This window comes from Thermobia domestica, chromosome 6, assembly GCF_964235325.1.
Source record: "Thermobia domestica chromosome 6, izTheDome1.hap1.1, whole genome shotgun sequence".
Taxonomy (NCBI): Eukaryota; Metazoa; Arthropoda; class Insecta; order Zygentoma; family Lepismatidae; genus Thermobia; species Thermobia domestica.
The window spans coordinates 50,292,685-50,307,038 of NC_137459.1; the positions used below are offsets into that span (position 1 = coordinate 50,292,685).

At 35.9% G+C, this 14,354-nt stretch overlaps 1 protein-coding gene across 1 annotated transcript in view; it reads right to left on the bottom strand.

Annotated features, from left to right (window-relative positions):
* LOC145687983 (glycine receptor subunit alpha-2-like) overlaps nt 1-14,354 on the bottom strand; it is a 1,333,907-nt gene that overhangs the window by 78,076 nt on the left and 1,241,477 nt on the right. The window contains exon 7 of the mRNA XM_081761626.1: nt 2,836-3,065. Coding sequence (XP_081617752.1) covers nt 2,836-3,065 — 230 coding nt within the window. The remainder of the gene's footprint in view (nt 1-2,835; nt 3,066-14,354) is intronic.

A 14,354-nucleotide genomic window follows, 5' to 3' on the forward strand; every position in this document is an offset into this window, starting at 1 on the left:
AAATACACTTACATTTTATTAAAGAAAGAAAAATCGAAACGAAACATTGAATAATTGAGGAGTTTCATGTAATAAGGGTGTAAGCGAGGTTACACAATTTTTGTGTCAAACGCATAAGTGTCTTTTATCATGCTTGTTTAACCTCCTGCCAAAATTTCAACTCAATATCTAGAGTCTCGAGGTCAGGGCAGCTCTTTGAATTATGAGTAATACCAGCCAGAGTAGTGTGAAAACATCGTTTATCAACTGGCGACCCTGTTTCCACCCAGCCAAAAGCTGATCATTTCTCTCCAAACACCACAATACAGTCGTACACTGCCTAACAATGGGGATGAAATGATGCATAATATATTGTTGCATGTAAGAAAAACACTACTTAAATTTTCAACATCGTTTATCTCAAAATGCATATTTCAGACTTACGCCCTTATTGTATCAAACTCCTCAATTATACTAAAACAGTATTTTAAAATTATATCTTACTATGTTGAACAATGTGGCTCATAGGAATGACTAAACGAACAAAAAAAAAGTTTTAGCAATGTCCATGATATGAAACATTTAAGTCAATAGAAATCTGGAGTTCATTCAATATTTTTACCACAGTTATTAGAAAATTACATTTCAGACCTCTAAAGTAAAATAAAATCCAATGCATAAAAGCGAACTTTACACCTAAGAGTAAAGTAGTACCGCAGATGAAAGAACTATACTGTATTATAGAGTTATTCACGAATATCAGTTTATGAAACATCAACAAAATTGTTAGAGCCGTTTTTGAGAGAGTTGCAATTTACGATTTTTATCATCCAATGATTATATTTGGAGGTAGGAGAAAAGTTCAAAAACTCCCTTAGAGAATATTACAAAAATAAAACTTAAATTTAGAATTTGATTCCGAAACGTTCAACAGTGTAACGGAAAAACATGCATAAGAACGGGAGGATAGATATCCAAGGATTACACATTGGACACGTAAGAGCCATAAAACGTGTTGAAACACTAATATCTCAAATTTACTTTTTCATGACCATATACGCTCTCTTCGCGATGAAAAATGCAACACGAAGAAGGAGACAATATTGTAGTGGCAAAGTCGGCAGGTAGAGGTCTAATGGTTCAGGTAGCAAATTATTAAACTTAGCGCTCTGTGCAATACGTTGACAATGTGCTGATAGCGGAAGGGAACTAGTGACGGTCAATAGTTTGTGGGTGCACCATCAACAGACAGAGTAACTACAACACGGCGATGTATCGAGAGAACGAGCTTTAAATATCCTCGTGGGGTACAACAAGGCATGTGTGTTTAACACAACGCTACAGCTCATCCATCGACTGTAGCTGGCGGATTTCGTAAGTGTGAGAAGCGTTGTAAAACCATCAACTAGACGTATTGAATCGGCGAGAGAGGAACGCGCCGATCAATAAAGCAGAGGAACATTGTGTGTAGCTAGGAAGTAGGGAACAATAAGTGCAACAAAGTTATACGTTATCAACCTAGAATACAGTCCCCGGCACGATCTGTACTAAAGGAAAGGAATCGGGTCCAACACCTCGTCAATGTTCTGTCTATGTGTAAGCGACAGGCACGTGTACGGAATCCAATAGCACCTCACACATAGCTTTCGGTGTCGAACCGACGTAAAGATGCAAAAGGCAGACGTCGCCCAACTTGTTACCACGGTAGCGCCAGAACCGGATGCAGCTATCATGATACTGCAAACAAAAGCAGGATTCGTGTTTTAAAGCGGTGTCGTGCAATTCGTGTCTTCGTGCGCAACGTTGATACTCAGTGACTCTGTTATAGTACCTCGTGCCTATGATGTACAGTTAGCGAAAGAAGCAGTAATGGGCACCATGCAAATATACCCGCTATGCCAGATGACGTAGAAGTGTTCGTTGGGATACTGAGTGAGTACAACAGTACCAGGGCGTTCGATGCACCAGAGAAATATGGAGAAGCAGTCTGTCCACGCGGAATATGTTATGGCGTGGTCATTGGGATACGGTATGTTGCTGCGTAATACTTTCATAGAGAAATCGAGACATTCCATCCAATACGGACACAAATGTTGCGGAAGTATAAACCAGAATCGCAATACGCTATTATTGATCAGCCAGCAAGAAACGAAACCTGGTGGAAAGATTACACATCGGAGATGAGGCATCTTTTGACCGTATGCTCTGCTCATACTCATGTCACACTAATATTTGTGCAACACTGGACTGTCACCCTCTGACCGGCCGGGGGCGCGGCGACTCAGTGGTAGAGCGTTCACCTCTGGTGCTTGGGGTCCCTGGCTCAATCCCAGCTCGCGCCGTGTGGACATTGTGGTGGACAAACACCATGCTCGTGAGTTTTCTCGGGGTTCTCCCATTTCCTCCTACTTTCTTCATTCCACCATTTCATTCATTTCTCATCATCACCGTCTCTTTAACCTAATAGGCATAACCGTGGGATGTAGAATAAATATTTCATTTTCATTTCTCTGACCGGCCTTTGGTTGCTGTAACTAGATGTCGAACACGGTGTCCCTGCTACTTCACAACACTGTCGCGCTAATCAATGATTTACCCTTCTATGCTTAACATATTCTTCAAATGTACACTTCGTACGATGTCTCCTTTTTAGCGGTAGGTTTTTAGTGGAGGACTGTATATATAATGTTATTCTGCAATACAAAATATAACGAGGAATATTAATCACCCACGCGGATCTTAATGTAGACTCTTGGTCTGCAAATCTTGATATAATCTCAAAACATGGAATGATGGATAATGGAAAATTCAATACTAAAATTTCATATAAGACTAACATCTTCGCATTTCACTTACCTTAATGTAGGAGACTGGCGGAAGCGACTTTTGTGAGTTGGCGTGTTGAGTTGAAAGAGTGAGAAGAGAAGTGACCCCCAGGGTAACTCGTGCAGGGACTGCCTCAGGCTTAATCCAAAATGAAATCCATGACATAATCACAATCAAACATGTGGGAACATATGTGTGGAACAAGTAGTAGCCCAGGCGACGCTTCAATGTGAACACTACTTTAAGACATGTGAAGTTCCCTGCAAATAAGCAAAGAAAAAACTGCATAAGCATGTTACATTTATCTCCAGAGATGCATATAATATTTTGATAAGAAATAAAACATATGTGGAGATGAAAACACATCCAACCGTAATTACCATACACTTGGATGAATTAGAAATCAGTTAGATTGGTGTTTCCTTGATTCTACACATACATACAACACCATAATTCGTGTACAAATTGCATTTGCGTTTTAAGCTGAAATTACAAGTACTAGAAATTGAAATTTGGTGATGAAATTATAAGGGTAGAAAAAGATAGAATTGAACGTACATATTTAGGATTTAATGGAGGTGTAAGTAAAAAAAAAGTAAACATAACTACTGTCACGAGTTGCCACAAGCTTTAGCTTCGTATTTTTTTAGTACCGACAAGTATCAATTTATTCGCGATATGAAGCAATAAACCGATTTTATGTAATGTTTTACACAACATATAACATTTCCATTAAGGGGAACAGGAACTGACACACAATCATAGTCAACGTCTTGCGAATAAAATCAGAAAAATAAACACACTGCTGAACAAGACTGCACTTATTTAATATAAAAACACATTTACACGTGACGTTTCGATCTTCTAGCCAAGATCCTCATCAGACGTACACTGACTCAGAAAAATGCATATTTCATTAATGTTTAATGGGTGTACGGAGTATTCCGTACAGGGTGAAATTTCCAAACATGCCATCAACATAATTTTGAGATATGCTCTGATTTTATGATTGGTCCAAGGTAGGCAAATGATAAGCCTTGATAGCAGTGAACACGGAATCCTTTGACGCGGAAGTGTTAAGGATCGACAGCAGTACAGTCTCTCGTACTCGGAGAAACGCATGCTGCGATGTTTTCTTTCACGCTTGTAAGTGAAGAAAACGTGAAATATACCATGACCAAATACATCGCATCACACGTTATTCCGAACACAAAAAAACATGGTGCTCCCGGTTCCTAACACTTCTGATGTTTCTCCGTTGCACTGGATGTCGATTGTTGTCAAGGCTTACATCCTGCCTATTTTGGACCCTCCTTCAAAATCAGGGAATATCTGAAAACTCTATTGAGAGCGTACCTGAAAATTACACCCTGAAGGGAATACTCTCTACAACTATTGACATTCGATGAAATATACACTTTTGGATTGTGTATGCGTGACTTCCTTTACGCTGATAAGAACGATCATCAACACTTTCTGGAATTCGAAATAGGGCCTATTAAAATTTTGCTTTTTCACGACTCTTAAACTATGCAGTTTTCGCCATTGGTCCATATGAATTTTTTTTATTATTTTAATGTGAGGAATCATCATCTCTTACAGTTTGTCGGTATAGTTCATTAACACTCTGTATATATATATATATATATATATATATATATATATATATATATATATATATATATATATATATATATATATATATATATATATACGGTATATACTTACCGTTTGAAGTAAAGAGGTGCACCCTATAACATACATTAAATCCCCTAACTGTACAGTTTTTTTTTTTTCTTAATGGCAATGCAGAAATGTAACACATAGAGCCAGACCTATTTAAGAGTGGTAACCTTTCATGAGTGGAACATCAGTATGAACTTTCAAACCCCTACTGGACCACTCAATCTCCTGACTTGAGCATTATTAAAGCAGCTATGGTTAGTTTTAGAGTACCGTTTCCAGAGCAGGTGACATCTTTCATCATTATCGACTCAGCTCTGCTCACTACATAAAGAAAATTCCACTATTCCTCTGAAAACCTGTCCATTAACTAAATATCTCAATTCTGCGATATATACAAGCTCTCTGCAGGATAATGGGGTGCTACGTTACCCTTTGCAAACATGTATTTGATACCTGTATCAGATCAGACCTGGATTCATGTAGTATTGTTCCAAAATACCTGACCACCTACGTGTCTTTCAAAACCTTGCATTTTAACAATAGTTGGAATTAAATCAATCAAATTTATATAATTTTTGGCCAATTGAGATATTTATTTAAAGCGAAAGCATTAGAATTTCCTACTTATAGTCCCAAAAAATACGACCTTCTAAATCAAGGTGCATGCCCAAGCTATTTCGAACAATACTGTTCAAACTCCTAATCAACTAATTTTTAAGATACCTTATTAAAATATCTTTTTAAAAACACAATCTCTTTAACTGTATAAGTTCTGCTTGTGTCTGCTTTGTGTTGTGTTTCGTAAAACATCTTTTCTGAATGGTAAGGGATAAGATATCTCAACTGAAATACTAAGGGGACTTTTATTTTAACAAATTATAATAACTCAAAATGTTTTAAGTACAAGTAATTAAGACAAGATTATATTAATCATCGCTTATTTTACTACATACAATTATTTAAATGCATCATTATTTATTGTTTTGACAAAATTATTCACTTATTCGTGTGCATAAAACTGGATAATACAAGTCTGTATTTACTAATTTGAAGATAGTTTAAAGAGAATTATCGTTAAATAAGAGTTACAATTTTATCACGAAAAGTTTACATTAAGAGCCTGAATAATAAAAATAATACAAAAGTTACCATTCTGCTTTTGTTTGTTTCTCGTAAGTGAAAGGAGATAATGAAATGCAACTTACCACAATCATAGATAATGTTATTCTACAACAGAAAATATGAACCTGAAGAATTTCCAGTATTTCTATCAACAGAAATTACAGTGTTGCCAGAATAATATTTCTCCCAAAATCTAAGTTAAGACAGAGTCTAGAGGAATGAACTCAACTCCGTTTGATTACGCATCATGTTGTTTCGGAATCCTGTGAACTACATCTTAAACAACATTGTTATTTAATTTTAATAACTGTATGTTAAAACTATTTTGTTTATTACAAAGTAAATACAGCTATTATTTAAAAAGTAGTTCACAGGATTCCAAGACAACATGATGCGTAATCAAATGCAGTTGAGTTTGTTCCTCTAGAGGCTGCCTTAACTTAGATATTGGGGAAATATTATTCTGGCAACACTGTAATTACTACGGATGGCAACATTGTATTTTTCAGGTTCATATTTTCTTGTGTAGAATAACATTATCACTAATTGTGGTAAGTTGCATTTCATTATCGCATTTCACTTATGAAAAACAAGCAAAAGAAAAATGGTAAATTTTGTATTATTTTTCGTATGTCAGGCTCTGAAGTTTCACTTTCTACAATTTCTAGTCTAGATTGTGATAACGTTTTAAGGTGTTCATAATGTTCTTCTAAGCTTCACTGCAGATATTTTATATTGGTGGTAGTGTTGGAACCTCCACAAGAGTTTTTAATTCTCTGAGAAATCTGACAAAAAATGCAATACGGAATTATTTATGACACAAATTAAAATTCGCTCTAACGAATCGATAGGGGAACCACAGAAATCTGTCCGCTAACAGCTCTCGACATTACTACAACCACAAAGTGTAACCATACCTACCTCATGGAATTCTTTGTTGTATTTAATTAGTATAATAACACTTGTATTGCTTTCAATGCTATTGAAAGTGGGATTAAAATCTACCTTTTTCAGTTTTCGATTCATAAGTGAAACACGACATATTGCGTTATGCTCTATACATTCTTTTTCGAAATTGAATATTAAAATTTAACAGAAAATATAGTCTCCAATCGTAATTTAAATTACCTCTTATAAGATTTCAAATGCATTTCTGGTTCTATTATTATTTTCTTAATATATTTTGTAATGCGTAGCTTATTTTTAATAGGTATTATGTGTACTTCTCTCTAAATTAAAATCAAACGTGTAACTGGTAATGTTATCTATTGATGAAGTAAAATGTTATTCAATGATTTTAGATTTTTTTTTGCAACATAAATAATTAGTAATTATTTACTTTTCATTATTTACTTTGTCATGACTCAAATTAAAGATCAACAGGTTTATCCCAACTGTTTGTGTTCTAAGTAGTAATTATCTATATTTATCTCTTACCCTTTCTCTCTCGCTCTCCCTTTCTTTACATATATATAGGATGTTCCAAAAATGGCGCCCACGGAAAACAGAGCACTATTTTACAGGTCAAACTAAAGCGAAAATGCTCTATGATGGTATAACTTCCAGGGTTTCCTTCAGTCGCTATGGAGAGCCGAAAATTTCACCATATAGCAACGTTGTATCTTAACTTTCAACCATTAGCATTGTTATATGAAACCATCAGGCAGTTTTATCGATAGTCACCAGATTGCAGTTAAAGCTGGTAGACACAGAATAAATAGAAATCACATGACTTATCAAGTAACAGTCATATTGATAATATCTGCGGACTGTTTCGGATATGTTGTTTGGGTTCAAGCGTTGCCCGTTTCAGCGCTCTTCATTGGCTATTCCTTTGTCGATTGAAGAATTTGTTCTCACTATCCGAACAACTTTCATTTAGTGTGCTAGATGTTGATACTAACGCCATCTGTTAGTGTCGATAAATTATATCATGCTTCAAGAAAAATTTACAGCTCAGACAATTTGTGTATACGTGTGTGTTAGTGTTATACAGCAGGCTGATACAAAATCAAGAGAGTCGTGTTGCCACTTTCTACACGTTAAATACTTTTAATATTTATTTCTTTTAAGTCTTGAAGGTATTATGAAGTACAAAATTAGTAATAACAGTAAATTACATTTGTAAATACTTATACTAATGATACAATCTTAACTTCAAACTGAATATCAGAAACAGTCATAAATGCTAATTCGCATAAATATTCCGTTGCAAGAACTGGGGTTTTGTAAATCAGTGAATGCATTCTAGTTCACAGTTCACGACCAAGCAATCTCGGGATACGGAATGCCAAATAGGTTTTTAAGGGTCCGGGCTGTCCAGGCTGGGATTGAACCAGGGATCCCATGCACAAAATACATGGAAATTGGAAATTAGAGAGTAGGAGCAGGGTGATAAAATGAGAATTGGAAACAAATGTTGTTTTTACAAAATAATTCGAATCATAGCTTCATTACACATATATTTGCACTCGCCAGTTAATAAGGCAATGTTCATGTAAAGGAAAGCAGGTACTGAATATAAGTGATGATACTATAGTAACAAATATTAAAGAGATACGAGAAACTACTGATGCATCTTGTACACACGGAAAAGAAAGTATTCTTCAGTTGACAAATTTTCTTTTCCCAATAACTCGGGAACAAATGAATTAATCTGGATCTTTTTGTTGTTATCCTTAGAATAGTTATAATTTGATAACTTGCCAAAATCTGTACTCCAATAGGCTAATTTATTCTTGAGTTATTAGGAAAAAAAATTTTGTCAACTGAAGAATACGTTCTTTCGTGACTGTACCTCGAAATTGAAACTGACACATCTGAAGAACTTGTTGATGCAGCAAAAGCCGATTGTTTCATCCACTAATCAATTTCCTTAATTATCGACGTTAATTAAATTTTAAACATAATTCATCCAATAATCTCAGTTGGTGAATTTCCAAAACAAATTAGAAAACAAAAAAGCCTGCTGATTTTACCCATAAAATATACGTTATAGCAAGCAGGAATATATGCAGAGATGGGTCCTGGGGGTCCGAAATTCCCTGAAATCACAACTTGTCTGTACTGTCTAATTTTAGGATGTATTTTATGCATTTTAATATACTTATCATCATATTGAATTCGAGTCATCGAAAGCTTTGGACTTCTCCCGAAATAAATTCTAACGTACGTGCCTGATGAGCAAGTATCATGATCGACAGCGTTTAGTTAGATGATGTATACAGTCAGCATATGATCTTTGTTACCGTTATGTCTAAGTTTCAGACTGCAGCTCACTAAGTTTTAAGTGTAGTTCCAGCAGATTTCCAATTGTCTCAGTTGAGCTCCCTCATGGCTATGTGGGTAGCGAACAAGCCTTTGAGGTGGGATACATGGATTAATTCACGGCAGAGGCTCATGCGATTCGGATTCCACTTTAAGCTCTAGTTGCACTTCTCACATAGTTTCGCTGTTGTTAGGAACGCTAAACTTAATTCAATTCAATATAGTTATTTCAAGGTGTTGGGTTAACACCATAAATTCTGTGCCTCATATTGAAAAAGGAATTCAAAATTATGCCATCTAACACAAGCTATAAAAAGCATAATGTTATGTGCCTTAAAAACAAGTGTCGCATCTGTATTACGTAAAGGAATTTACTTTATATGACGTTATATTTTTTCAATTAATATTGGAACCGAAAGTAGTAGTAGTTCTCTATCACTTCCGGTTTTAGCAGAGAGGTTAGTGCTATTTAATTCTAATATGAGTAGCGACTGTAATTTATAAGGACGTATTTGTTTACGCGTATACAAACTGTCACTTGGCGCCTTCTCCCTACCGGCGAATCACCGCACGAGTCTCTGTCATTTCCGTCCTGCTCTCAACGAAATATGTAGAATTAACGTTTGCAGTGACAACCTAGTACAGGTTGGTTCCTGTTTTTCACATCGATAATAGTTTTTAAGGCATATCTCTTTGCGGGCGTATTATTAATCTGTTCACATTTTTGGTCATGTGACAAGATAATAACTCTCTAGAATGTATTACAGTGTTATTTGAAGCAAAGAAAATGATATAAAATAATTTTATAAAGTAGACGACAGCTTGGAAAACTGAAGGCCATTAATTATGTTTAAATGATGGTTAAACAAGTACAATACTCTTCTGTTATTCTGTAAACTGTAAATAAATAAATGAATACAAATTGAAAAGTTGATGCTAGATTGCTACACTTAAGTATATGAATTACACGTTATTATTCCACAGAAAGTACGTCACAATAGATGTCACCTCTTAATTCATGATTTGTAATATATGCAAATTACATTTTAGACACAAGTTAACGTAAAGGTACTTAATAACATTATATTCAGTGCCGTGCCGTGGAAAATCAGCACCCGGGGCCAGATTATACGACGGCGCCCCCATACATATATTTCAAGTAATTTTTCTTTCTTTTGTCCCTTTTTCTCCCGATTTTTCGCAATCTTACTTCCGCGCCCGGGGCCGTTGCCCCGCTCGCCCTCCCCGCGGCACGGTCCTGATTATATTCATTTGCTTTTCTAAATTTTAAAGACTGTTTCAACTGTACCGACAAACATTTCATCATTTGAGAGTTTGAAACGTCAAGTAATGTTACTAAACAAAATATGCTTAAATTGTCCTTTGAAAATATATCTTAATCTTTGCTTACCGAGGAAAAAGAGTAATATTTTATTTACCAAAGACAGGAATTTATAAAACAGTGAAGATAGTCGTGCGTATACATTGAAACATCCTAATAACATTCAATCCTATTGTTGGGGTGGTGGCCGAGAATCATGTTATGCTTCCTTGGTGTTCATTTTGTAAACTTAAGAGTTCACTTTTACCTGCTTCAAATCCTACTGTATTCTATTTATTTTTAATTTTTACTCCTACGATTTATTTGTATAATCAACATGCTTGTTTCAAAAATTCAATATATTTTTATTTTTGATTTGTTTTGAAGAATATTAAACAAAAGAAACTATTCACTGGTTTAGCAAGAAATTAAGTATTTTTGTAGGAACTATTTAGCTTAACCTGGTAAGCAGTTGCTCTTCTGTTAGCAAGTAAGCTGTGCTTATTCATTGTACTGACACTAATAGATGATACTCGTGTCAAAGTCTATTGACTTAACGATATCCGTAAAAGAGTTGTTGACCAAAAATATATGGATTTCAATTGATGAAACTTGCGATACTCTAGGACGTTCCATTGCCAACGTTGTAAATGGAACTTTGGGAGGGGAAGAAGACACACAAACATTTTTGATTGCATCAGAAGTTCTGGAAAAAGTAAATGGCACGGCAATTACACAGGCTTTTACAAAATCGCTGAGTATTCTGTGGCCAGAATGTGTAAACTACGATAAGGTCCTTCTTTTTGTCACAGACCAAGCTGCATGCATGAAAAGTGCAGCAAAAGCCCTTAATACTTAATAACATTATATTATATTCCCACGTATGCTGCATACCATCTGTCTGGCACATGCGCTACGTAGAATTGCAGAAGTTCGTTCTCATTTTCCTGACGTTGACCTTCTTGTGTCAAATGTGAAAAGGTATTTCTGAAAGCTCCCTCGCGAACAAGTGCGTTTCGCGAATTCCACCACAGCCTGTCTTAACGAGATGGGGTACATGGATTACAGCTGTTCTCTATTATGCTAACAACTTTGAACCCATCGAAAGAATTGTTGATACTTTTGATGAGGATGATGCGTCTTCAATTAAGGTTGCCCAAAGTTTGCTTAAGAAGAATTCCTTGAAAAAAGGACGTAGTCTTTATTGCAATACGTTTTGCAAAGTTACCAGATGCTATTGCCAAGCTTGAAAAAAAAAAAAAAAAAAAAAAAAAGACTCTCGCTAGTTCTCTGAAAATCTTCAATGATACTCTCAACGATCTGAGTGCTGTACCTGGTGACAAGGGCGAGTACATTGGGCGTAAGTGTGATCGTGTTGTAAGTGTTAATCCAGATTTGGGAAAATTGAAGGACATCGCTAGTGTTATGGAAAGCGATGCTGATACAACCGTTGACAGTGACATGGATCCTTCCCAAATTACATATTTCAAGAATGCTTCAGTGACATCTGTAGATGTGGAAAGATCATTTTCACATATATAGCGAATTCTTTCTGACAGGAGACAAAGTCTTTCCTTTGAAAATCTTAAAAATATGTTAATAATTTCAGGGAACAAAAAATGTGAAAAACCTTTCGTAAGCGAAAACAAACTGCTAGCGTAGTTTAAAATGACTTCACTTTAGTATTTCTTGTGCTTTGAATGTTTGTGCTAATGTAATCACGTGTGAATAAAATGTGATAGTGTTTTTGTTATTGTTTCATTGTTACTACTGAAGAATGACAAATGAATTGTTAGATGTCGTCCTTTCACGGGTTGCGCAAGTTTCCAGAATTTTAAGTGGTAAGTACAAAGTGCAAAATGAAACATTTTATTCAATTAGTAAACGAATTATAGCCTACCATAGCTTTTAAATATTTTAGTACCTATTTTTCCTCCAAAGCTCGTGATTGCTTGTTTATTTTATTTTGCCATTTCACCTGTCATTTTTGGGTGTTTATTTTGCAATTTTACCAGCCATTTTCGGGCTTTTATTTCACTACTAATTCTGGGCTCTAATTATAAGAAATACCGGGCGAATTCGTTATCAAATTATATTCCTACAGCAATATTTTTATAGACATGTGACAATAATTTTGGACATGAGTGTACATTGGATATACGTGCTAGCATCTTCCACACTTCTAATCAATAAATTAATAAATATACACAATATAGAAAATTAGATAGAATCAGCGATTTTTTCGTTTTAAATAACGTTGCTGCGCGAATATTAAATCCATGATACTCCCATTTGAAAGAAAAAAAGCAACTCAGTCCCGAGGTTAATTCGGAAACAAACAACCACAAAAGCACCGTCTACGTATTAGATTGTTCCGCCTGTAACCATACAGAACACACCTAATGAGAATTTTATTTTGAAAGGAAAGAAGGAAGAGAAAAAATATAATCATGAATGTACATTTTTAATGATGTGGTTGTAGCAGTCTGGGATTCAATGTAAAGCACGAAGCTATCGCAATCAATAAACCAGAATTGATAATATGTTCTAAAATTCATTATTAGTGGATTTTAATCTTATAGCAATTATTATTTAAGTGCTGAAAATCCAAACTCATACCAAAAATTAAAAACGTTTCAAAACAACGAAATTATATCTTTGTAATTTTCATTCCTTTCTTCTTTCCATGTGGATTAATGAACATTTTTAATCCACATACTTAGCAGACGACAGATAAATCAAGGATGGAAAGAAAAACTACACTGATTTCTGATTATTGCAAGACACTCGTACTTCCTTCAAATGATACACCTGATATCAATAGCACAACTGAGCCTGAAGGGCATAATGTAGTTAGATTTTGCTCTTTACTGTTTTGTAGGGGCAGTATCCTTCGCATTTTATTACCTAGAAGCCACAAACAATTAGATATACATTTATAACTAACACTAAAAGCACCAGGAATATTTACCTCATTGAGAAGCACCAAGCGGTTTTATGAACCGCTAATGGAAATGCCCAATTATTAATAACGATGCATGTTACGTTTCAGGACAGTATTAATAGGGTAGCATTAGTATTTAAAATAAAAGAACATTCAATATAATACTGTAAGATATTGATAATGATAGTTTACAATACTTGTATTATAATATACTGCTGTGAATTGTACAGAAACTGAATATGTAGACAAATTTAATCAAAATATTTTATCCGTTACGAATGCTATCTCTTTGTGAGTTTTCTCAGGAAATAACAAAGCGTCAAACCACTCATATGGTACATGATATGTGTTATCATAAAATACAGGGTGTGTCCAGAAAGTGGTGAGACTGGCCACCGCGCGGCGTTCCAGTAGCCAGTAGCTCGCTCCCCGAGGGGACTGTGGTGCGTGTCCAAGCTAAGCAATGCACTGGGTTGTAGTCGCATTCGAGCTCTGACGCAATGAGGATCACGCGTGGTGTAAAAGCTGTTTTTGAGTTTTTGTCACGGCAGAGAACATGTGAAATGGGGCGCATTCATTGGAGCAGCGCTACGCGATTAAAGTTTGCTCTGGACGCTCTTAAATGACTGGTTTGCACAAAAACGTAACCAAAGTGACAAATTTCCTGGACTCCGACCCTCGTTCGTTCCATGTCTCTGGTCCGTTCTTGCACTCACTGAACCACCGGAAAACTTGGGCCCTTGACAAGGCATCGTTTTTGTAAGCCTCGTTGACAAGAGCAAGCGTCTCGGAAGCGGTTCTGCCCAGGTGAAAGCAAAATTTAATCTCGTAGCGCTGCTCCAGCGAACGTTTGCTTTCTCACATTCTCTGCCGTGACAAAAACTCAGAAACAGCTTTCGTGACAAGCGTGATCCTCACTGCGCCAGAGCTCGGACGCGACTACCACCCAGTGCATTGTTTAGCTTGTACCACCCACCACAACCCCCATGGAGCATGCTACAGGCGATTGGAGCGCCGCGCGACTGCCAGTGTCTCATTAATTTTTGGATACACCCTGTACATCGTGTTACATTTCTTGCATATATTTCTGTCTCATTATTTTTCCTGTGAAGTGTGCACTTACCTCAAAGTCATGTTTGTCATTCTTTACATATATCAGTAGTTTTATTATGGATGCAGGAACTCAGTTGGCGTTGACGCCTCTTCTGA